At 42.1% G+C, this 23091-nt stretch overlaps 1 protein-coding gene across 4 annotated transcripts in view; it reads left to right on the top strand.

Moving 5' to 3' along the window:
* Positions 1-23091, top strand: part of LOC139454159 (sodium-dependent dopamine transporter-like) — an 85892-nt gene that overhangs the window by 11151 nt on the left and 51650 nt on the right. For 2 of the 4 annotated variants that reach the window (XM_071235698.1, XM_071235695.1), the window contains exon 2: positions 22388-22775. In XM_071235698.1, the coding sequence (XP_071091799.1) occupies positions 22442-22775 (334 nt within the window). In that variant the 5' untranslated portion in view covers positions 22388-22441. Of the gene's footprint in view, positions 1-20094; positions 20390-22387; positions 22776-23091 lie in introns of those variants that run through there. The other 2 variants (XM_071235697.1, XM_071235696.1) reach the window with 2 other exon arrangements.

Raw genomic sequence — 23091 nt, 5'->3', positions numbered from 1 at the left:
TACAAGGGTGGTGAACCGCCCCTGTGTGTGAGGTAGGGAGAATTTACGTTTCAAGGTTTCACATTTGTAATGAACAAGTTTAGGTTTCCAATAGACAACTGCACAAAAAGTATATAATAAATCGTGACGGGGGAAAAGGTGATATTTTTACTCGTGGCTACGCCACTCGTGACAATATCTCCTTTGCCCCCGTCACTCGATGAGAGAAACATGATATTTCACTCGACACATGAAATATCCTCTATTTATCATAATACATTAAAGATACACTGTATGAAACACTGGGTAATCGAGGATGATGTGTACCAGTGTAGAAGCTTTATAAACATCTAGTGACGTCATCCTTTTGTTCTTAAGGTTTCTTCAAATATCAGAGAGCCCGAAAACTCAATTGCAGATATCCATATCCAGGGCATAGTCTAACCAAAAGGTTTTACATCAGCAAACATGTATACATATCCGTGATGATTTTTGGCAGTTTAGAACCATCAATTATTTCCCATGAAAATGCCATGACGTGAATTGAACCTGCTACTTCACATGCCGTGTTTAGTATAATGTGTAACCTACTGTTTTCTCACTAAGCCATCAGGGCAGGTGATTAAAGGGTATTAAACGTAATACATGTCAGAATCAGGTGTCTGCATGCTGAGTGTGTTCTTTCTCTCGCCCCGCTGTCATCGAATTCGTTTTATGACTGCAGTGTTGTTTTATACAGTGACTACAGTATTGTTTTTATACAGTGACTACAGTATTGTTTTATACCGTGACTACAGTATTGTTTTATACAGTGACTACAGTATTGTTTTATACCGTGACTGCAGTATTGTTTTATACAGTGACTACAGTATTGTTATATACCGTGACTACGGTATTGTTTTATACCGTGACTACAGTATTGTTATATTCCGTGACAACAGTACCGTTTTATACCGTGACTTCAGTATTGTTTAATACCATGACTGCAGTATGATTTTATACCGTGACTTCAGTATTGTTATATACCGTGACTACAGTATTGTTTAATACCATGACTGCAGTATGTTTTTATACCGTGACTTCAGTATTGTTATATACCGTGACTGCAGTATTGTTTTATACCGTGACTACAGTATTGTTATATATCATGACTGCAGTATTGTTTTATACAGTGACTACAGTATTGTTATATATCATGACTGCAGTATTGTTTTATACCGTGACTGCAGTATTGTTTTATATCATGACTGCAGTATTGTTTTATACCGTGACTGCAGTATTGTTTTATATCATGACTGCAGTATTGTTTTATACCGTGACTGCAGTATTGTTTTATACCGTGACTGCAGTATTGTTTTATATCATGACTGCAGTATTGTTTTATACCGTGACTGCAGTATTGTTTTATACCGTGACTGCAGTATTGTTTTATATCATGACTGCAGTATTGTTTTATACCGTGACTGCAGTATTGTTTTATACCTTGTATTTATACCAGTATTTCTTGCATTTGGACGGTTCATTAAAAAGTCAAAACACTCCTCAGTTAAGTTTGAAAATGTAAAACCGAAGCCAAAGTACTCATCCCGCAGCGACAAGAGCTCTGAGCCATCAAGTGCGGTGAAAAACACAGAACGATACAGCTACTTGTGTACTTTTAATGACCACCAAGCCCGTATGCTAATTGTTTGATCACGTGGTCGCACTCAGGTAAACCCCACACTCCGCCGTCCCACCCAGAGACTCGTGTTTGTGTACACACACCATCTCGCATACACCTGCACCCTCGTCAGATATACCCACTGCCCTGCGTATCTTAAATTCGCCGATATGGCTTGAACACAGAGATTTCATGCACGTTAAGAATGGTTGAGCCGTTGCTGATTTTATTTGTTAATCAGGACTATCTTTGTTGGCATCGATGGCGAAGTCTATGACGTCATGACGCTGTTTGTAGAGAAAGTAAAATACAGAATGATGGAGGCATTTTTAATAAATGAATGAATTGCAGTGATTTTATCTCATTTCAGACCCGAGTTTATTATATATGTGAGATGTTGTTCCAATATTTCATTTTAAAATGTTAACTTTGTTGACGATATAAACGAAATTTCTTTTGAAAAGACGCCAGAAACTAGACTCTTGCGATTCCAGATATGTTCAGGTATGTGTCAGAAGCTATATGCGGTACATTGAACCCCCGTGATTCTGGAAACTCTTTTTTTCTGGACGATTTCTCTAAGGATTGTCTGCACTAGTTCTTAAACATTGTCTTAATCAAGTCGATTTCGCAGGCAATGGTACGTCTGGATAAACGAGGGTTAACTGTCATGCAACTGAAGAATTGAGTGTAAGTAAAAGGGCAAGAATCGATTATGATTGAATGAGATGTTTGCGTGTGCGTGTGCGTGTGCGTGTGCGTGTGCATGTATGTGTGCGTATGCATGTGAGTGTGGGTGTAGGTGTAGGTGTGGCTGTGGGTGCGCGTGTGCCTCCGTGGCCTAGTGGTAGAGTGTTCACCCGCAGAGCGGAAGGTCGGGGGTACGAACCCTGGCAGCGTCTTACCAAAAGACACACACACACACACACACACACACACACACACACACACGTCGCAATATAAGTGCAATAACCCTGAAAGCGACGATGAATCCCATTTCACCTCACGTCATAATGATTTGTATGATTGTCTTCATTCCTTATAGTTTACTCTTCCTTTGAAACCCAGTTCTGAATAACATTGACAAATAAGTAAACGTCTCCATTCAGCCCAGAAGTGCCTCGTTTAAAGTGACTCTGCGTACGGCATTCTATATATAAACTCCAAAATGCATCTTCCCGAGGCAAGGGCGTTAACAGACTATAAAAGTCCAGTTTCCACCCTTGCCGAAATTTTGCCTTCGTCTTCCAAGGATGAATGTATTCAATTTGTTTGTTTGTGCGCAAAGTTTTGATCTGCTATATATGTCCCGCACCCCCTGTCTAGACATCGGTTCTCCCGCTGACTCAAGACACCCAGTTGGGTATTCAAGACACGTCCAGGCATTATGAGACCGAGAGGTGCCATTGGTTTACAAGCCCTGCTGCGACTTGAAGGGTAGAGCCATGACGAGCCGACGCATCGTATGTCATAAGTCAATGATCACAATCACTGGGACAGAAAGAAGTTTAGCTACAAATATATTCATGACGTTGTTTGTTGTCAGATTAAAAGCTAAGTACAAAAACAAATTTCAACCACAGAGATCGTCAAAAAGGAAAGCAAGGTGCGTACGGCCACGAATGGAATAACTGAACTGAGAAAGAACTATGAAACCCACAATGGCCAGGTTTCCAGTCTGTTAATGTAATGGAAGCTAATAGGTAAACTGTATATCAGAATGTAGACAACTCCTATTATTCCTATACATTTACCGTAAGAAAATAATCCAATTAACACTTCTTAAAACATTTTGGAAGATATATGCATTTCTACACAAAGGAAGCCATCAGCTGTTTTGAATTAAGATTTAAGTGTAGTCTTCAGTCTCTACACATTTCAGTAACATTAATGTCTGTAAGATTACTGAAAACACAAACACTGTGGAAAATAATACCCCAGTGCATGAAATGTTTATGTAATGCTTACATAATATCAGAGATAGCGTTTATACACAATGTTTATTTAACACTGCGCGATAGATGGCTTACAGAATATTAGCCTTGGTGTTTATTCACCCTGTCAGTTAAACCTGCGAGAAGGATGGATGTAGCTAAGTGGATATGAACTGACAAACAGAAAATCGGTTGGGCACCACAAGGGCTACATCAGAAGGCAGTTGAGGCTGTGATTAAATCAAAGGAAACTGTAAAATTGCAAACACATCTTTGTTTAAGGCACTTGAGACGTGTTATCAAACCGGATGAGGAAATATATAGATGCAAAATGTTTTAGGGGTACTTGAGACCTCTTATCATTCCACATGGGAGAACGTAAAATTGCAATGTTTGTTTTACGGATTCAGATTGGGATCTCCTATGTCAGTAGCCTTATAACGCAACAGGGCACCTCGGAGCATACACATTTGTTGTGAATAAATTCAGGGTAATTGCTTTCCATCAGAGTGTGGAGGCGTTTGAAGCAGCGATAAAGCCCGAATGCATATAAACTGCCGGGCAAAAGAGAGTATACACCCATGTTTGATAGTGGCTAAAAAGAAACAAACAGGAAAAGTTTTTTTTCCGATGGTGATGTATTTGAAACATCAAATCACAGGCGATATTTCATGCATCATACTAATACGGTTCTTACAGCAGGTGACGTGTGCGTGACGTCTCAGGGAATATGGGGGTCGCGATTTCATTCTAATTTCCATCATAATAATGCTATCATCTCATGTAACTCAACTATTAAACATCACCCAACTAAACATAAGTAGGCGGGAGATACCTGGATATCAACCAGTGCAGTTTTTGCTTTGAATGAAATCGAAACCCCCACCAGACTTTCCCTATGAAACGTTGCAGGAGAACTGTTATCCTCATCAATATTCCCTCTACTATACTGAACAACAAAAGTTCCTGTGACATTGAATAAGATTTAATGCAAAGTTATGTTTTTTACCAAATCTGAAACAATTTCCGTTTGCAACAGATAAAAGACTCCTGTCCTGGATGACATTCACGGTGTTTTGTTGAATCCTGAGCAAGTCGAGCAATATGAGGCCGGGCGTTGTCATGTTAAAAGGTAATGCCTGGGCCATGACGACGCGAAAACGGTAGAACAACAGGGCCGATGATCTCGTCGCGGTAGCGCTGTCCATTGAGATTTCCCTCTGCCACTATCAAACGGGTCCTCTGTCTTTCTGTAATCCCACCCAATACCATAACTGGTCTTCTTCCATGACACAATGATTGACGTAACGTTCACCTCGTCGCCTGCACGCTCGAATCCGTCCATCGCTGTGGCTGAGGTGAAAACGAGACTCGTCAGTGAATAGAACTTGTCCCCACTGCATGGCCGTCCAGCGTAGACGCTGTCTGCACCACTGTGGAAGTGCTTGACGGTGGTTTCCTGTCAAAATGGGACGTCTGGCGGGTCTTCTGCCGACAATCCCTGCACATCTGAGGCGACGACGTACGGTTTGTGGAGATATTCGTCGAAGGCCACGGATGCTTCTTGCTTTCACTGTTGCTGGCTGGAGGTGTCTTTTCGGATCCAGTTGCCTTGTCGATTATTGGTTGCATGTGGCCTGTCACTCCGAAGATGGTCTCTGACTGCATTTGTCTGTTGCCAACGTTGCCATAAACACCAAATGGTTTCGTAATGTTGAATAATTGCGTAATTTTGTTTTTTTCTGAGTGGTTGTTGTCAGTACGATGCTAAACAATGCATATGGAATCCCGTTAACGCACGTTTTTATATCCATTCTTGGGTAGCGAAATGCATGGGGCTCGCATAAAAGTGAACTTTTGCATGGAATGCATGCTTTTCTGTAGCAGTTGCGTTTTTGTGACTTGATTCCATAAATGTACTACAATATTTAAAGCCAAACTTTACTTGTTTTAAAAATACACGAAAATATTGGTGTCACAGGAACTTATGTTGTTGAGTATATATCAGGCCAACCTTTCAGCCTGATCAATGTTTCTCTGGTACATCTTAATACCAACCACAATTTTATCAGGGTTTTTTTCGCAGAGAATCGCACTAGTGTATTTCCCTACAACGTTTCAATTCCGCTGACAAGCTGATCAGGCTTCTCCTTCCATGAATCAGGGCAAATTACAACAGGTTCTCCAGACATCAATTTCCAAGTCAACTGACAACCTTATTAGATTTCCTCTGCAACGTATCAGGGCAACTGACAACACTGTCAGTCATTACGACCTTTCTTGGAACCGACAACCCTACCAAATGTTCGTTACAGCCTTTTTGGGAACTGACAACCCCACCAGATGTTCGTCACAGTGTTTCTGGGAAACGACAACCCCACAAGATCTTCGTTACAGCCTTTCTGGGCACCGGGAACCCTACCAAATGTTCGTTACAGCCTTTCTGGGCACCGACAACCCTAGCAGATGTTCGTCTGAGCCTTTCTAGGAACCGACAACCCCACCAGATGTTCGTCTGAGCCTTTCTAGGAACCGACAACCCCACCAGATGTTCGTCACAGCCTTTCTGGGAACCTACAACCCTACCAAATGTTCGTCACAGCCTTTCTGGGAACCTACAACCCCACCAGATGTTCGTCACAGCCTTTCTGGGAACCTAAAACCCCACCAGATGTTCGTTACATCCTTTCTGGGAACCTACAACCCTACCAGATGTTCGTCACAGCCTTTCTTGGAACCTATAACCCCACCAGATGTTCGTTACATCCTTTCTAGGAACCGACAACCCCACCAGATGTCCGTTACAGCCTTTCTGGGAACCTACAACCACACCAGATATTCGTTACATCCTTTCTGGGCACCGGGAACCCTACCAGATGTTCGTTACATCCTTTCTAGGAACCGACAACCCCACCAGATGTTCGTTACATCCTTTCTGGGAACCTACAACCCTACCAGATGTTCGTTACAGCCTTTCTGGGAACCTACAACCCTACCAGATGTTCGTTACATCCTTTCTAGGAACCGACAACCCCACCAGATGTTCGTTACATCCTTTCTGGGAACCTACAACCCCACCAGATGTTCGTTACAGCCTTTCTGGGCACCGGGAACCCTACCAGATGTTCGTTACAGCCTTTCTGGGAACCTACAACCCCACCAGATGTTCGTTACATCCTTTCTAGGAACCGACAACCCCACCAGATGTTCGTTACAGCCTTTCTGGGAACCTACAACCCCACCAGATGTTCGTTACATCCTTTCTGGCAACCTACAACCCTACCAGATGTTCGTCACAGCCTTTCTGGGAACCTACAACCCCACCAGATGTTCGTTACATCCTTTCTGGGAACCTACAACCCTACCAGATGTTCGTTACATCCTTTCTGGGAACCTACAACCCCACCAGATGTTCGTTACAGCCTTTCTGGGAACCTACAACCCCACCAGATGTTCGTTACAGCCTTTCTGGGAACCTACAACCCCACCAGATGTTCGTTACAGCCTTTCTGGGAACCTACAACCCCACCAGATGTTCCGTTACAGTCTTACTAGGAACCGACAACCCCACCAGATGTTTGTTACAGCCTTTCTAGGAACCGACAACCCGCCAGATGTTCGTTACAGTCTTTCTGGGAAACGACAACCCTATCAGATGTTTATTTCAACTTTTCTGGGTAACTGGCACCCGACCAGATTTTCCACAAAACGTTCCAGGACGACTAGCACTATCATCAGTTTAACTTAGACAAGCTAATCAGTTTGTCCCTAAGCAGTTACAGGCCGACCGGCATCCTGACAAGGTCACCGGGTTAGTCCCTCAGCATTTCTGACGTGGCATGACGTGGATGTGTGGAAAACATTCAGTTCATGTTAGAAGCGTGCTGACAGATTTGATGCCGCTAGATCTCTTATCAACTGATGCAGAAACGCTTTTGTATCAATGTTATCATTCAGACTGACAAACGCCATTTCAGCAGCAGCGATAAACATCGTGATTAATATAGTCTCTCAAGATGTGACGACAGATTGCATGGGCGTTCTCGCATTTTCAACAAACGCATGTTGTACATCTGTGTGTGTGTGCAGTATCCTATAACATATTATGCATTTCTCCGTCCTATGAATATGGAAAGGGTTTTGTCGCTTTTATTTGGTGAAACCCTCGAGCAGTGGTGAGGACACACCAGGGATCATTAGCAGGGCAATAATGGATTCGAACCAACCACTTGCTGATTCTGGCATTAAAGAGAGCCACTCTGCACGGGGCGCGTTAGATAGCTGGACCTCGCGGGTAGCAGAATTCCAGTGTCCCTTGCCGTGTTATTGCAGGAATGTTACTAAAAACCAAATTCATTCACACCCGACAGTACAGATCACCAGACCGCCAGTGAGAAACACTGACTGGGTATTTCGCACATCGTGGGTCTGTGTGTAGAGTTATTCCCCTCTGTCCCAGCATGGCTTCGGTTTTTCAATATACTCTATACCTGCCCATATTCCCAATATTAAGCAATGTCTCTTAATTTCACCTGAAAAGGGGATTAACATAGGCTGCTGAAGGTGAGAAGGGGTGAGAATTATATAGAAGTTCTGGTATCTGTGAAAGAGATTGACAATATCTAGTTCGGCGCATCAGTTCACAAACTCGCTGTCCCCCCAAAAAAACTGCTTGTGCATGAAAGAGGAGCCTGTCTGGAGAAGAGAACGTTGTCATCAGTCAAGTCTCTTTCATTTTGTAATAAGGGCCACACACTTATTTATGGAAACGAGAATTATTAGAACGTGAAACATATGTGACAGACGGTTGCACATAATTGGAACATCTTAGATCCCATCTCTGCATTTCCTTGTGCGAGATACTCTGTGTGCTGTACAAGTTGTCAATGCCAGAATTATTTCATTCAAGTCCGACAGATTTGGCAATGGCATTAGGGACAGGGTGATTAGATAACGAACATATTACTCCTCGTAGAATATCTGACACTGCTTGTCCAAAGGTACATAAATAATGCTCTCTCATAATGATGATACGATCTGTTGAGCCAGTTGTTCAGTACAGATGCACTCGGAAATTCGGCATGTATGGTTTATAACGTATCTTTGCCAAAACCTCTGGAAATAATTGTTATGGTTTATCATATTTAAGAAACGCGAAATAGAGGGAATTTGAAAAGAAATGGGGAAAGATGATAAGAAAGAGGGGAAAGGGGAAATTGAAAACGTCTATGACACTGTATTTAAATATGTAAGTTTTTTAGGCAGCTTTGAACAATATTTCAGTTTTGTTGTGAACCGCTAGTTTAATGTATGAAGAAAACCCACACTATCTGTAAGACTGAATGAGTCGGGTTCTATAACGCCTTGAACAGGATTTCGGTTTGATCACTACGTACAAGCCTAACGAGTGAGGAAAGCCTAAATAATACAGGTCTTAGATGTTTACAACTTTCTGAAACACGGCCAACGTAGGATTCGAACCAATATTCATAGGATTCTGTCTCGCCTAAGGGATGCAACTCTGCAGAGCGAATACCGGCGTTTTGACAACTAGATCACCCATGCTCCCTAATCCTAAAGTGGTTCATTACCAAAATAAAAGGTTTTGATAAGAATCAGGTGTAAAACGCTCACAGCTTAAACTGAGTCCTTTAAGTAAGCATACAAAGCCCCCAAGTCCTGTTTCCTGGCTCTGGAAATTGTGTCTTTACTTCACAAAAGATGTCCTCTAACGAGCACCTGACACTATCTCAGTGACGTCATTGAAACATGTGAACAATGCATTCTGGGTCATAGCGCCATCCGGTGACAACAATGTCATATGTCAAGGGACAAAATACAAACAAGCTTTGCCTCGCAAGAACTGTAGAAATGGTAACTTTTGGATATAAAATGCCTCGGCTGTATAATTAGGTCATTAATTGCTACAATGCAGCTAAAGATCGATAATTTAGCTTGACAACATTCTAGCATGTTCTTATTAGATGTATTAAAACCGCCTCAATCAACCTCCTCTATATATTTGTTCATACCAGTCTTGAGCTACTTCAAGAAAATGTAAAGATGTATTTGTGCGAGGATAAACTCTGTAACTAATTACTTGACAAAGTAGTTGTTTACATACATTGAATCATTTTCGAGAGAGAGAGAGAGAGAGAGAGAGAGAGAGAGAGAGAGTGAGAGAGAGAGACACACACACAGAAACACACAGACTGGAGTCAGAGTGGCAGAGAAAAGAGAGACAGAGAAGTGAGAGACAGGAGAGATGCTGCGGTGTCAGGGGAAGAGCAACGAGTATCTAGTGAACAGAGAGGCACTTCCGAGACATTTGAGTCAGAGAGAGATACGCTCTTAGTACAACGACACACTCGAAGTACAAAAATGTACTCTAAGTGATGATAAGCTTACTACGACGATACATCCTCTTAGTAGAAATATACATTCTTCGTACAAAGATGGATTCTCAGTACAGAGGTTCATTCTCATTACAAAGAGAGGGACACAGAGAGAGACACACACACATAAAGAGAGAGAGGGAGAGAGAGAGAGAGAGAGAGAGAGAGAGAGAGAGAGAGAGGACTGGGGAATCGATAATATGAAGACTGCATTCAAACGAGCAGTGTTCTTGCATGAGAGGACGGTTAAGAGTCTACACATGATAAATGCTGTACGCAACCAAAATAATCTTCCTCATTGCTGAAATGAAATCTACCATAAAGAAGAGTTTACAAACATGCTCTCATACAAACAAGCAGGAAACACGACCTTCTTAATGTTATGATGTTCTAAAACGGTAGCTGTATAAATAACAGTTCCTCCGATAGAAGCCCTGTACACGCCCGCATGTCTCAACATTGAGAATCATTTGGCCTGTCAGTCTGCCCCGCCGGCATCTGCTATCACTGGCAGACGTTTCCATAATAATCCATGTCGTGGCCATAAGGGTATGTCATGGCAATAGAGGTATGTCGTGTCCATAGGGGTATGTTGTGGCCATAGGGGTGGGTCATGGCCACAGAGATATGTCATGTCCATAAGGGTACGTCATAGTCATAGAGGTATGTCATGGCCACAGAGGTATGTCGTGTCCATAGGGGTATGTTGTGACCATAGAGGTATGTCCCGATCATAGAGGTATGTCATGGTCACAGAGGTATGTCATGGCCACAGAGGTATGTCATGATCATAGAGGTACGTCATGGCCATAGAGGTATATCATGGCCACAGAGGTATGTCATGGCCATAGGAGTATGTCGTGATCATAGAGGTATGTCATGGCCACAGAGGTATGTCGTGTCCATAGGGGTATGTTGTGGCCATAGGAGTATGTCATGGCAATAGAGGTATGTCGTGTCCATAGGGGTATGTTGTGGCCATAGGAGTATGTCATGGCAATAGAGGTATGTCGTGTCCATAGGGGTATGTCGTGTCCATAGGGGTATGTTGTGATCATAGGGGTGGGTCATGGCCACAGAGATATGTCATGTCCATAGGGGTACGTCATAGTCACAGAGGTATGTCATGGCCCCAGAGGTATGTCGTGTCCATAGGGGTACGTCATAGTCATAGAGGTATGTCATGGCCATAGGGGTACGTCATTGCCATAGAGGTATGTCAAGGCCATAGAGGTATGTCGTGATAATAGAGGTACGTCATGGCCATAGAGGTATGTCCCGATCAAAGAGGTATGTCATGGCCATAGAGGTATATCATGGCCATAGAGGTATGTCATTGCCATAAAGGTATGTCAAGGCCATAGAGGTATGTCGTGATCATAGAGGTATGTCATGGCCACAGAGGTATATCATGGCTATACAGGTATGTCATTGTCATAGAGGTATGTCAAGGCCATAGAGGTATGTCGAGATCATAGAGGTATGTCGTGTCCATAGGGGTATGTTGTGGCCATAGAAGTACGTCAAGGCCGTAGAGGTATGTCGTGTGCATAGAGTTATGTCGAGATCATAGAGGTATGTCGTGTCCATATGGGTATGTTGTGGCCATAGAGGTATGTCAAGGCCATAGAAATATGTCGTGTTCATAGGGGTATGTCAAGGCCATAGAGGTATGTCAAGGCCATAGAGGTATTTCGTGTCCATAGGGGTATGTTGTGGCCATAGAGGTATGTCCCGATCATAGAGGTATGTCATGGCCACAGAGGTATGTCATGATCATAGAGGTACGTCATGGCCATATAGGTATATCATGGCCACAGAGGTATGTCATGGCCATAGGAGTATGTCGTGATCATAGAGGTATGTCATGGCCACAGAGGTATGTCGTGATCATAGAGGTATGTCATGGCCATAGGGGTATGTTGTGGCGATAGAGGTATGTCATGGCCACAGAGGTATGTCGTGTCCATAGGGGTATGTTGTGGCCATAGAGGTATGTCATGGCCACAGAGGTATGTCATGGCCATAGGAGTATGTCGTGATCATAGAGGTATGTCGTGTCCATAGGGGTATGTTGTGGCCATAGAGGTATGTCATGGCCACAGAGGTATGTCATGGCCATAGGGGTACGTCATGGCCACAGAGGTATGTCATGGCCATAGGGGTACGTCATGGCCACAGAGGTATGTCGTGGCCATAGAGGTATGTCATGGCCATAGGGCTATGTCGTGTCCATAGGGGTAAGTTGTGGCCATAGGGGTATGTCATGGCCTAAGAGGTATGTCATGGCCATAGGGGTACGCCATGGCCACAGAGGTATGTCGTGTCCATAGGGGTATGTTGTGGCCATAGGAGTATGTCGTGGCCATAGGGTTATGTTATGTCCATATTATCAATAAGGTCAATCTTGTACTATTATCAATAGCATCGATCCTGGACTATTATCAATAACATCACATTTGTACAGTCATCAATAAAATCAGTCTTGTACAGTCAATGACATTAATCGGACTATTATCAATAACATCAATCCTGTGCTGTCAGTAGTAATGTCAATCCTTAATTTTGTTGGTGACACTCCATTGTACTATTGTCAGTAACAAAGCAGCGATATGTCATCCCTTGTTAAGACAGATACACTGTGTGTTATGCCCATAGCCTCTGGTGTTGACGATAGTTGGGGTGGGCTTGTAGTAAGAGCGTATGCAAGTTACATCACTATATTTGTGTTTATTCACGTGCAGGACATGCTTATCTTATTCGCGAACACCTGAAGTCATCACTGATGGTCCATTCATATAATTGTCACAGCTGTTTTGAACATTCGCCTAACTTTAATCTGTTTCGACTGGTTATTTGTTGCCCTAATATGTTGCCCTAATATCACAAGGTGAGGTGAGATGAAATGGGGTTTAACGTCGCGTCCAAGATTATTGCACTTATATAGCGACGTGCATGTACGTGTGTGTGTTTGTGTGGCTGCTTGTACTAGTCCGGACTGATGCCGATTTATAGTGCTAGCCCACTGAGATACCATGCCGCAGTTTTAACATGAATACCCCAGTCAGACACAGTATACTGACTCCGAGCCGACCAGTCCTTGCTTTAGCTCTTGAATGCCGAGCGCCAGATACGGTAACAAGAAGTCCTGATATCACAAAGGACATGTCTTTACCAGTGGTATAGCTTTCTTATGGCAGCGTTTCGATGAATCTTACAGGATTAATCCTGTATTATCAGGTATCTTTTCACAAGATGGCAACTTTAAAGTTAGTAAAAGGCAGATAAGTACCACTCTGTACGACAAGGGGGTGGCTTCAGTTTTCCAATATTGAATTTCCGCTTCATGTCGAGCCATATACCATTAGTTCATGCATATGGCGTCTACATTTCTCAGTTGTTTTGATACTTTAGATACATTTAATTCACATTGCCTTGAAAGACACATCAAACAAACAACCTTTTGAACAAGGCTCCACCGTCAAGGTTCTGGTTAGGTAATTACAGCAGTTTTGTGGTTGACATTCGCGATGCTATCCCGTGCTGAGATCTCGTCACGGCGTTTTCACGCAGTGTTCAGGCCGAGACACTGAAACTGCTCAACGCCCATCCCACCCACTCGTCCCCGTCACTGTGGTGCTAAACGAATATACATTTTATTTTTATACATTCCTTGTGTTTCTGTACCTATTATAAATAGCAGAATCTGTGCGCTTATAAACAGCAGACGTAATTCAAAATTAACATATTGTTCTCATTAGTTTCAACAAAATCAGTAAATACACTATCGTGTCACTGGATTTTCTGATTCATCGATCACTTGATTGTCTGGTTTGATCACAGGCCGCCGTCGCTTGGCGGGAGTACTGCTATGTGGCGTCAGGCAATAAATACTTACTTTTGTTTGTGCAAATTATGTGAGTGCTAGGTAGGCATGTTTACCCTTTTCGCGAACACCCGGGGTCATCAATGATTTTCATCGGTCCATTCATAGAATTTTCACGGGTATTTTCCCAAATCCCCAAACGAATAATCGGCGGATAGTCTTGATAATATTCTTTTTCTTTGAATGTCACTTATTTTTTAATGATTTGTTTTATGTGTGTGGCGGTGAGGCAGGACATGTCGACCCCTTGGCGAACATCTGGTATCATCACTGATCTTCAGGGATCCATTTATATTAGTTTTATCACAGTTTTATCGTGAGGCCCGATAGAATATCTCCAGACATTCCAAACTTATCCAGTTTTGACGTTTTGAAGTTTGCACTAACTCAGTCCCTCCTCCATTTCAGAAGGTGGTGGGGTAGCCTAGTGGTTAAAGCGTTCGCTCGTCACGCCGAAGCCCCGGGTTCGATTCCCCACATGGGTACAATGTGTGAAGCCCATTTCTGGTGCCCCCCGCCGTGATATTGCTGGAATATTGCTAAAAGCGGCGTAAAACCAAACTCACTCATCCGTTCCATTTTAGTAGTTAAAGCGTCTATATTTCTACTAAGAGTGTAAGTTCGTAAAAAGTTCATCTCCATAGTAAGAGTGTACCTTTGTACTGCGAGTGTGTCTCTCTCTCTGTCTCTCTCTCTCTCTTTATGTGTGTGTGTCTCTCTCTCTGTCCCTCTCTTTGTAATGAGAATGAACCTCTGTAATGAGAATCTGTCCTGTACGAAGAGTGTATATTTCTACTAAGAGGGTGTATCTTCGTAGTAAGCTTATCATCACTTAGAGTACATTTTTGTACTTACAGTGTGTCGTTGTACTAAGAGCGTATCTCTCTCTCTCTCTCTCTCTCTCTCTCTCTCTCTCTCTCTCTCTCTCTCTGTGATATATATGGAAGGAATTCTTGTCTGCTAGGTACTGCGTTACTATCCACAAGTATCAAATACCACAGGAATGCGTCGACGATGTTGTAGAGAGACTGTGGTGGTGTTTAGCCAGCTAATGCCTATAACGGCTAGAGTTGCGTTGAAGCATCTTCCACCCACGCACGTCGCAGTGTTACAACAAGCAACTAATCATCACACTAGGTTGAACAGGTGCTGACCTTCTTAATATAAGAAACGTGTGTTTACGTTTCCACATACTCGCTGTGAGGAGATGGTGATAGTCGTTTTTCAATACATTTATTTAGTAGAACGTCGTGTGTTTTAACGACAGGCGTTGTGCAGACTTACAGATTGGTTACACCACATAAGTTTCAAGTTTCTGTGCATGTAATTAGATGCGAGAGTAAGTGAGTTGGATTTTACGCCGCTTTGGCTTAACACGGGAACAGAACCCGGGCCTTCAGCGTGACGAGCGAACGCTTTAACCACTAGGCTACCCCACAACCCCCGTTATTAGATGGACACATACGTATTGTTAAATGTAATGTAGGCTTAGTTCATTATAAATAAATCGATCATCACGTGTACGAATTGTCATTACTCCTTGTTAAATCTAGCCCACCAAATGATCAGCGTACACGTACATGATGCATGACCAGCACAAGTGATTTTATTCGCACTGTTCGCGTTGTTCGCGTTGTTCGCTCTGCTCGCAGTGTTCGCTCTGTTCGCAGAGTTTTATCTTAAAGACCTTTAGATAATTATCACTTATATCACAAAGATATGTTATTTCACAATATAATATTTCATACAATTAATATGCGTATTACATAATGATAAATTCCATACATTGGTCATAAGCGGGATATACAACCACAAGAATTTACGAACTGAAAATGTTGCGGACAACCTCATAGCTTCTCATAGCTAACAAGATCATTCAACAGGGAAACCCCGTACAGATACTGATGTATATTCTCCTTCCCAACTCTCATTATCGACAATAAGACTGGACCCTTGTGCCTAAAATTATCACAAAGTTATTTGTCAGCTCCAGTGTGTATGGCAATATAATTCGCATCATGTGAAAATCTAATTAAAGTCAAACTTTTGAGTCAATTTTAATGAGTCAAGTTTTATGAGGAACACATCTGCGTTGTCCTCTGTTTCGTATAATGAACTGTCTTATATAAACGATTACCAATAAGACTCATCATTTTTAAAAATTATGTTAAGACACACCTGCTAGATGGTTATCCGTATAACACATTTTGATAAGGATTATGCAATTTGAGAGTAAAAACGTGTAAAAAACGCATCATCTTTATATCGTTAGATGTTGACGATCGAGTTGATGAGGCGGATACCCCTCATCTTTCACTGGTTATCAAATCATACAGAAACATGATGCACAGGTAAACGACATGCAGAGTTTGATTAAGGCCCGTTTTGACACGCTGGATCTGCATAATTTAAGAAATCCCTTTTAGAAATCGTTATGAAAGTTGCCGGGTTGTAAACAAGTGCGACAAAACCCTTTCAATATTCATAAGAATTCTCTCCTAAAAGCAGAGTCGATTGTAAGATTCCGACAATATCACGAGCGTGTGTTTATAAATCACTATCAAATAGGGATGATACCAGGTGTTCGCGAAAAGGTGATCGTATCCTGCCCCACAGGTGACACCCGTCACAAACACATGCAAAGGTAAGTCAATTGTTCACCTGGAAAAAAAACAGCGGACGATATGGTACAAGTCAAACAAGGAATTGCATCGGACATAAATTTTGTCACGGATGCGTAAAAATAATAAATGGGAAATAGAATTACATTTTGCACGTTTCATCACTTTCATGTTTTCGATTGATAACACATATAGGCAATGCCAAATGAGTCGAAATGGCTCCTTTTAGTGGTTTTCTTTGATCGTTTTTCTAATATTGAAAATGAGCATGTCTTTGTCACTAGCTGATTTTAGGTGATTTATAGACCGCAATTCAAACACATGATATCAAATTCATCTTGGATCCCAGATTCGCTCATTGTGAGGGTTTATCTTGATGTTCGAAAAGTCAGCTTGGTTACTAATTAACGCCATTCCTAGGAACATGATCATCCCAGAAGTCCTGAACTGTCAAGTGTAAGAAAGAAAAGGTAGCTGCCATTTCAACATAGATAATGTTCATACCAATACTAGTATACCAAGTGTTCTGTAACATCAAGATTTGACACTTTCTGTGGGTTCAAATGACTCCTTACCTATCTTTCCTTATCCTTCCTCGTCCTGTCATTTAACTACATCAACTCGATATATAACTTCTGACCATGTAAGGGGCGGTCGGGTAGCCTAATGGTTGAAGCGTTCGCTCGTCACGCCGAAGATCCGGGTTCGATTCCTGACATGGGTACTATGTGTGAAGCCTATTTCTGGTGCCCCCTGCCGTGATATTGCTGCAATATTGCTAAGAGCGGCGTAAAACCATACTCACTCACTCACTCTGACCATGTAAACTCCTTATCAGCACCACGGGCAAATGTCGACAGTTCGCTTGTCCCGAACTACTTTCGACGATTACATGGATATCGGCTATGGACGTTTCGCATTGAAATATTCTAAATATCCTGTTCAAAACTCGGATTTACAGATTATCTATCACTAATTTACGACCGTTGTACGCCCCTACTCATAGACTCGGAACGAACTTTATTCATTGCCAGATGCTCTGTAATTCCTGTTAGCGGGTTCGGTTCTCTAATGCTGTTGGAAACGGCCTTTAACAAAACCCACCTTTTACCTGTACTTCACTCTTTTACCTTTTATACGTCGTGACACCTTGTAGAATAGGGCGGTCGGGTAGCCCAGTGGTTAAAGCGTTCGCTCGTCACGCTGAAGACTCGGGTTCGATTCCCCACATGGGTACAATGTGTGAAGCCCATTTCTGGTGTTACCCGCTGTGATGTTGCTGGAATACTGGTGAAGGGGCGTAAAACCTCTTTCGCATGTAGAATAATAATAATACTAATAACATGAAAATAAAGAAATGTACGAAATAAATAAGAGAAAAGTTTGTTTATTGTTTAATGTCGCACTGACCAATATATGACGGCGGTCTGTAAATAATCAAGGTTGGACCAGACAAGCAAGTGATTGACATCATGACCATCGATCCACGCAATTGGGATACGGTGACATGCCTCACCACCCGATCCCGTTAGTCGCCTCTTACGACAAGCATAGTCGCCTTTTAGCGCAAGCATGGTTTGCTGAAGACCTGTCCTACCCCGGATCTTCACGGTTCACGTGATACGTGATTTTCAATTAATTAAATATGCAACCAAAAACACATTCAAAATATTATTTATTAAAAATATTTTGTAAAAATAACAACATTTTCGGAGATATATCATTAGTTTCAAGGGAGGTTGGAGTAGCCTATAGGCTAACGCGTTCACTCATCGCCAAAGACACGGGTCCGTTCCCAAGCTGTTGCGATGTATGATCACTCTGATACCTGTAAGCCGGAATATAACTAAACGTTGCGTTAAACTCTCCTCACTAGTATAAAACCATTTTTTCCATAACGTTTGCAAGAAACATTGCCGTAAATGTCCATTGCATAAGAATGACACGATCGCCCAAACCCCTTGTCTCATAGGCTTAACAAACATCAATATGTTCCTGTCCAGCATCGATGTTACTACAACAGGAACAATCCCCTGTACTTGCACTGCGGGTCAACAGGCTATCACCAGTGTGATATCGGAATCATATTTGACGTTATGTTCAGCGGTCAACTGGCTCCACTAATTGGCAAGAAGCTTATTCAAACAGCCGACGGAAATTATCGAATGTGGCTGATTCGTGCTCAGCCGATCGGCACCTGAGCATCGCACGCCAACGAGCAAATAGAATGGTCTTTAAGAAGAGGGAGGCCATTATGCCTTGCCTCAATACGTGCACTACACAAGTACTTCTAAAGTGGTGACTAAATTTTGACGCTCTTCTTGGCCAACATTAAGACTTCTTTGTGCGGATGCATGGCTTGCAATCTAATACCTCTCACCGTCAATTTTCACTCCGCGTTCGTACTTGAAGCGATTTAAGAGGTAGTTTTAAACACAGAGGAATGATAAGGACATCTTCACATGCAGTCAGGTTGTATGGTTTTGACATTAATATTTTCGAATATTTACTCCCCAACTCTTCGTCCACCTGTGAGAAAAGGCGACCGTGTACTTAGTAATACCACAGCTTTTTGACGCCGGAAATTACTTTTAAGATCGTAAACGTTTATTGTCAAGGACTTTGAACTTTTCAGTTGTGTCTTCAAATTCAATTACGAGATGTTTAACGTATGAAACACGTTTCTTGTAATTGTTTTTAATCTCTGAAGGAGATTTGGAATGAGCACTGTGTCAATGAGAATACTGATGCGATTCAGAACATTAATCATATACTATGTGTTTTACTTTAAACACCCTGTTTAATTCAGCAATAAAAATATATACATTTGAATTATCAAATTACCAAAGAGACAAATGGAATCATACGATGGTATCTTTGTAAGAAAGTTAGCATTAACCACATTGAAAGACCCAAACAAGCTCTGATTCAGATTCCATTAGAAGGGAAAATGTCATCTGATAATCAAAAAGCACAATCACAAAAATTCCTACATGTTTTACTAAGCGAAAAAAGCAAACGTCTCGCAGATGGTAATGAAATGCTATTATAATAACAATGGCTATGAAGGGTCTCTTTATATGGAAATTTCTCCAATCAGGGCGGGCCTGGGCCACAGACGTCCACTAGCTAACGGATCACTTGCTTTAATTGAAATCCGACATAAGTTCAATTGCTTGAATGCGGTTGGCGGCACCAAACGCCAGCTCCGGGCAAGGGGCCCCACTCAATAGTAAAGTTATTACTCGTGTGGACACTGCATGGAGAGAAGTTGATATTTTCACGGATGACTTGTTGTCGACCAGATACCGTTTCCAGCAAATGGGTCCACACAAAACAATCAATTCAGCCGTTTTGGAAGGTTCGGGGTCGGGAACCTTTTCAATAAAAGTCAATTTCTGGACAATCCTACGAGTTGTTTGATTACTGACAAGTGCCGGGATGGAGAATACATTTTGGATGGTTTAAGGAATTAAAACAAACTCATTCGAAGAAGACTTTCTGTTTGGAATCAGTGGCTCGAGAGTTAAGGTCTCAGGAGCGTCGTTGGTCAGTGTGGACATTGGTCTCCTTTGGTTCTGTGGTCATTCCCTAAGAACCCCGGAGGATGTAACACACGTATGGATAACATGGTGTATGATCTGTGTTGTAGGACACCCGGTGTCTCCGAGTGACACACAGTGAATATCTGAGGAAAACATCGGTTGAAAAACTTAATTAATGACTTTCGTTTTCAAGGATTTTTAAAGAGCGTATGAAACTATGCCTTTGCTCTGTCTACAAACACGTTCAAGTGACGGAGGATACTATGATTTGATATTGCTCGACTCTCAGTAATTGATTGTGGATAACGTGGAGCCGATTCACTGAGCTGACACTGCCGAGGTAACGCTGTATCCAAGCTTCTGGCTCAGGTTACACTTCATATCATTTGTTATCAATGTCGCTGATTGACATGTTCGCTTGTGCAAAAACTACACGGATATTTTATTACATATTAAGCATGAGAAAGATTTTGTCATCGTGATTTGTTTGTATTGTGAATAGAGACATGACAAAAGAGATTGCATTACCGTGTCGAAGGGTTATGACTTCTTCAGTATTCCTTTACAACGCTGTTCTCTGCCGCACCCGTAGATCATAGCAATGGTTGGACTTCGTAGTTTCATGTCCTCCGGGTCCTCCAACTTCTAAACGAAAAACGGAATTGAGTCGCAATAGTTATCAGGAATCAAGTAAGGATACGTATTTAGGTCTCAGTATTCAGAGTATGACGCGTTGTTTCTAGTTAAGCTGAGAGATACTTACAGTCGATTGTAGTTTAAACATAGATCTGAAGACTTCGTGTTAGAAACAGTATCAGTAGTAGTAGTAGTAGTAGTAGTAGTAGTAATAGTAGAAGTAGTAGGAGGAGGAGTAGCTAGTATAGATTGGTACTATCTCTGTTACATGAATGGTAGAAGACGCCATGAGTGAGTGAGTGAGGTTTTACGCCGCTTTTAGCAATATTCCAGCAACATCACGGCAGGGGACACCAGAAATGGGCTTTACACATTGTACCCATGTCGGGAATCGAACCCGGGTCTTCGGCTTTAACCACTAGGCTACCCGACCGCCCTGTAGACGCCATGAGGGTATTTGAATGCACAATGGCGGGAGAAGTAACTGACTGTTGAAGTAGTGGTAGTGTAACGTGGCGGTTACATCACGTAGAGTAGTGGTGGTATACGTTGTTGTAGTAGTGGTAGTGTAACGTAGCGGTTACATCACGTATAGTAGTGGTGGTATACGTTGTTGTAGTAGAAGAAACAGTACGGGAAGATTGATTCTGAATCAATCCCCAAATCTCTTATAACTGACCAGAGACCATAAAACAGTGGGTGTATATGGTGTCTGAATTGATGAAACTAGCAAGTGAAACATTCGGATGCCTTCCGTCAGATCGGGCGCTCATTCGAAATATGAGAAAGATCTTTATAATGAGTAAGAAAATCATCAGATGTGTTTATATGGCTGGGATATTATTTTTCATTCAACTAAGTTTGGTCTAAGTGTGTCAAAAGGCAGAAGTTAGAGGTTTTTGTAGGAAACGGATTTGATCATAATTAGATTTTCTCTTCAAATTAAAAACATCGTACTTTTTTTACTCATTTTAGTAAGGCCAGTTTTTAGAAATTTGAACATCTAAACATTTGAAGATTTGTGATAATTTTCATCGTTTTCGCAATCAGTTTTCAGTTTCGACGTATGAATGTACGCTTGTCTGTACTGGGTTCGGTCTACTAGTAATTCTATTCAACTCCATGTGTGACAGTATGTATGTTTCCCACACCGCCTCTGTCCGCGACATGTTATTGGTTATTTGTCTGTTAATGAAAGTTGGTGTCAATGTTCGGAAACATCTATATTCTTGTCATTTATACATTAACGAACCAAGCCCCAGCTTCCGTGTGTATCTAGTGGAAATACACACGCGGAATAGGGTGATTAGTAAATCTTCTTTAATACATTGCCGTATCAATATTTGCTATGGAATTAAGGGGATGTAATTCCTGACGGGAAATAAGTCCACTCTTCGTTCTCTGACTGATTGAATCTGACTGGCTGACACAACTGTTTGGTTTCTTATAATACCATATTGTACGATAAAAAACAGGCGTTAAAACATTATAGTGTAAAAAAATGTTTCGAATCAATACGGACATGGATTTCTTGATATCGGTGACAATTGCGACTGGACGCTCTATTTACTTTGACACAGCGGTTAACGAAAGTGTCAGGGTGGTGATTTAATGTTCATATTCACACGCAGAATTAGAAGTTGGTCACCATTTGGATTGATTTTTTACGGTTGGTGTAATCAAATAGTTTTATGACACACTTTCGATGATATGATATGGTGTCTCTTGTAGGACGAGGAAGGTCTTGACATCCGGGAACTGAGTCCACAAGACGAGGAGGACAGTATGCAAAACACACCCAACGATACATCAGTAGCGGTACCCGCCGGACCCCCTCTGGAGGGGAAGGATATGGACCAGTATGAGGGGGCCCACAGCCCAGAGGAGGGGCACGACCCCACCCTACCCACGTACAAGGAGGCGGTGGGGGACGATATTCCACCCCCGGAGAAGTCGTTACAACCGGATGGTGACAAAAAGATTGAGTATGACCCTGAGAGCGGTGAGCCTCGGGAAACTTGGGGCAAAAAGATGGATTTTCTGTTGTCTATTATTGGCTATGCTGTCGACTTGGCCAATGTTTGGAGGTTTCCTTACCTGTGCTATAAAAACGGAGGGGGTAAGTATTAAAATTACATATTTAATGCAATTTACTTTATTGAAATCAAACCTCTAATGTCCCTGGTCCACTTTTGTTTGCCCCATTGGATCATTAGGGTGTCGCCTAACAATGTCCCGAGCCAATAAACTTACACAGTCGTGAAATCATCAGGTCCGGGTATCTAGCCACGGGGTCCAGAGTACTCTCTGGAACAACAGACAGTTTCTTATACAGAGTATAGGTTATTTACCTGAAGTGCAGTCTTACAACACATGGTAATAACATTGACGGCCCCGATCCTGATATCTGAGCCCATGTATACTTGAGCCATTTC

Source organism: Haliotis cracherodii, unplaced genomic scaffold, assembly GCF_022045235.1.
Source record: "Haliotis cracherodii isolate W230 unplaced genomic scaffold, xgHalCrac1.p SCAF_10, whole genome shotgun sequence".
NCBI classification, from domain to species: domain Eukaryota; kingdom Metazoa; phylum Mollusca; class Gastropoda; order Lepetellida; family Haliotidae; genus Haliotis; species Haliotis cracherodii.
Note: the sequence above shows the minus strand (reverse complement) of the source record. Positions and strands in the feature narration are given on the sequence as shown.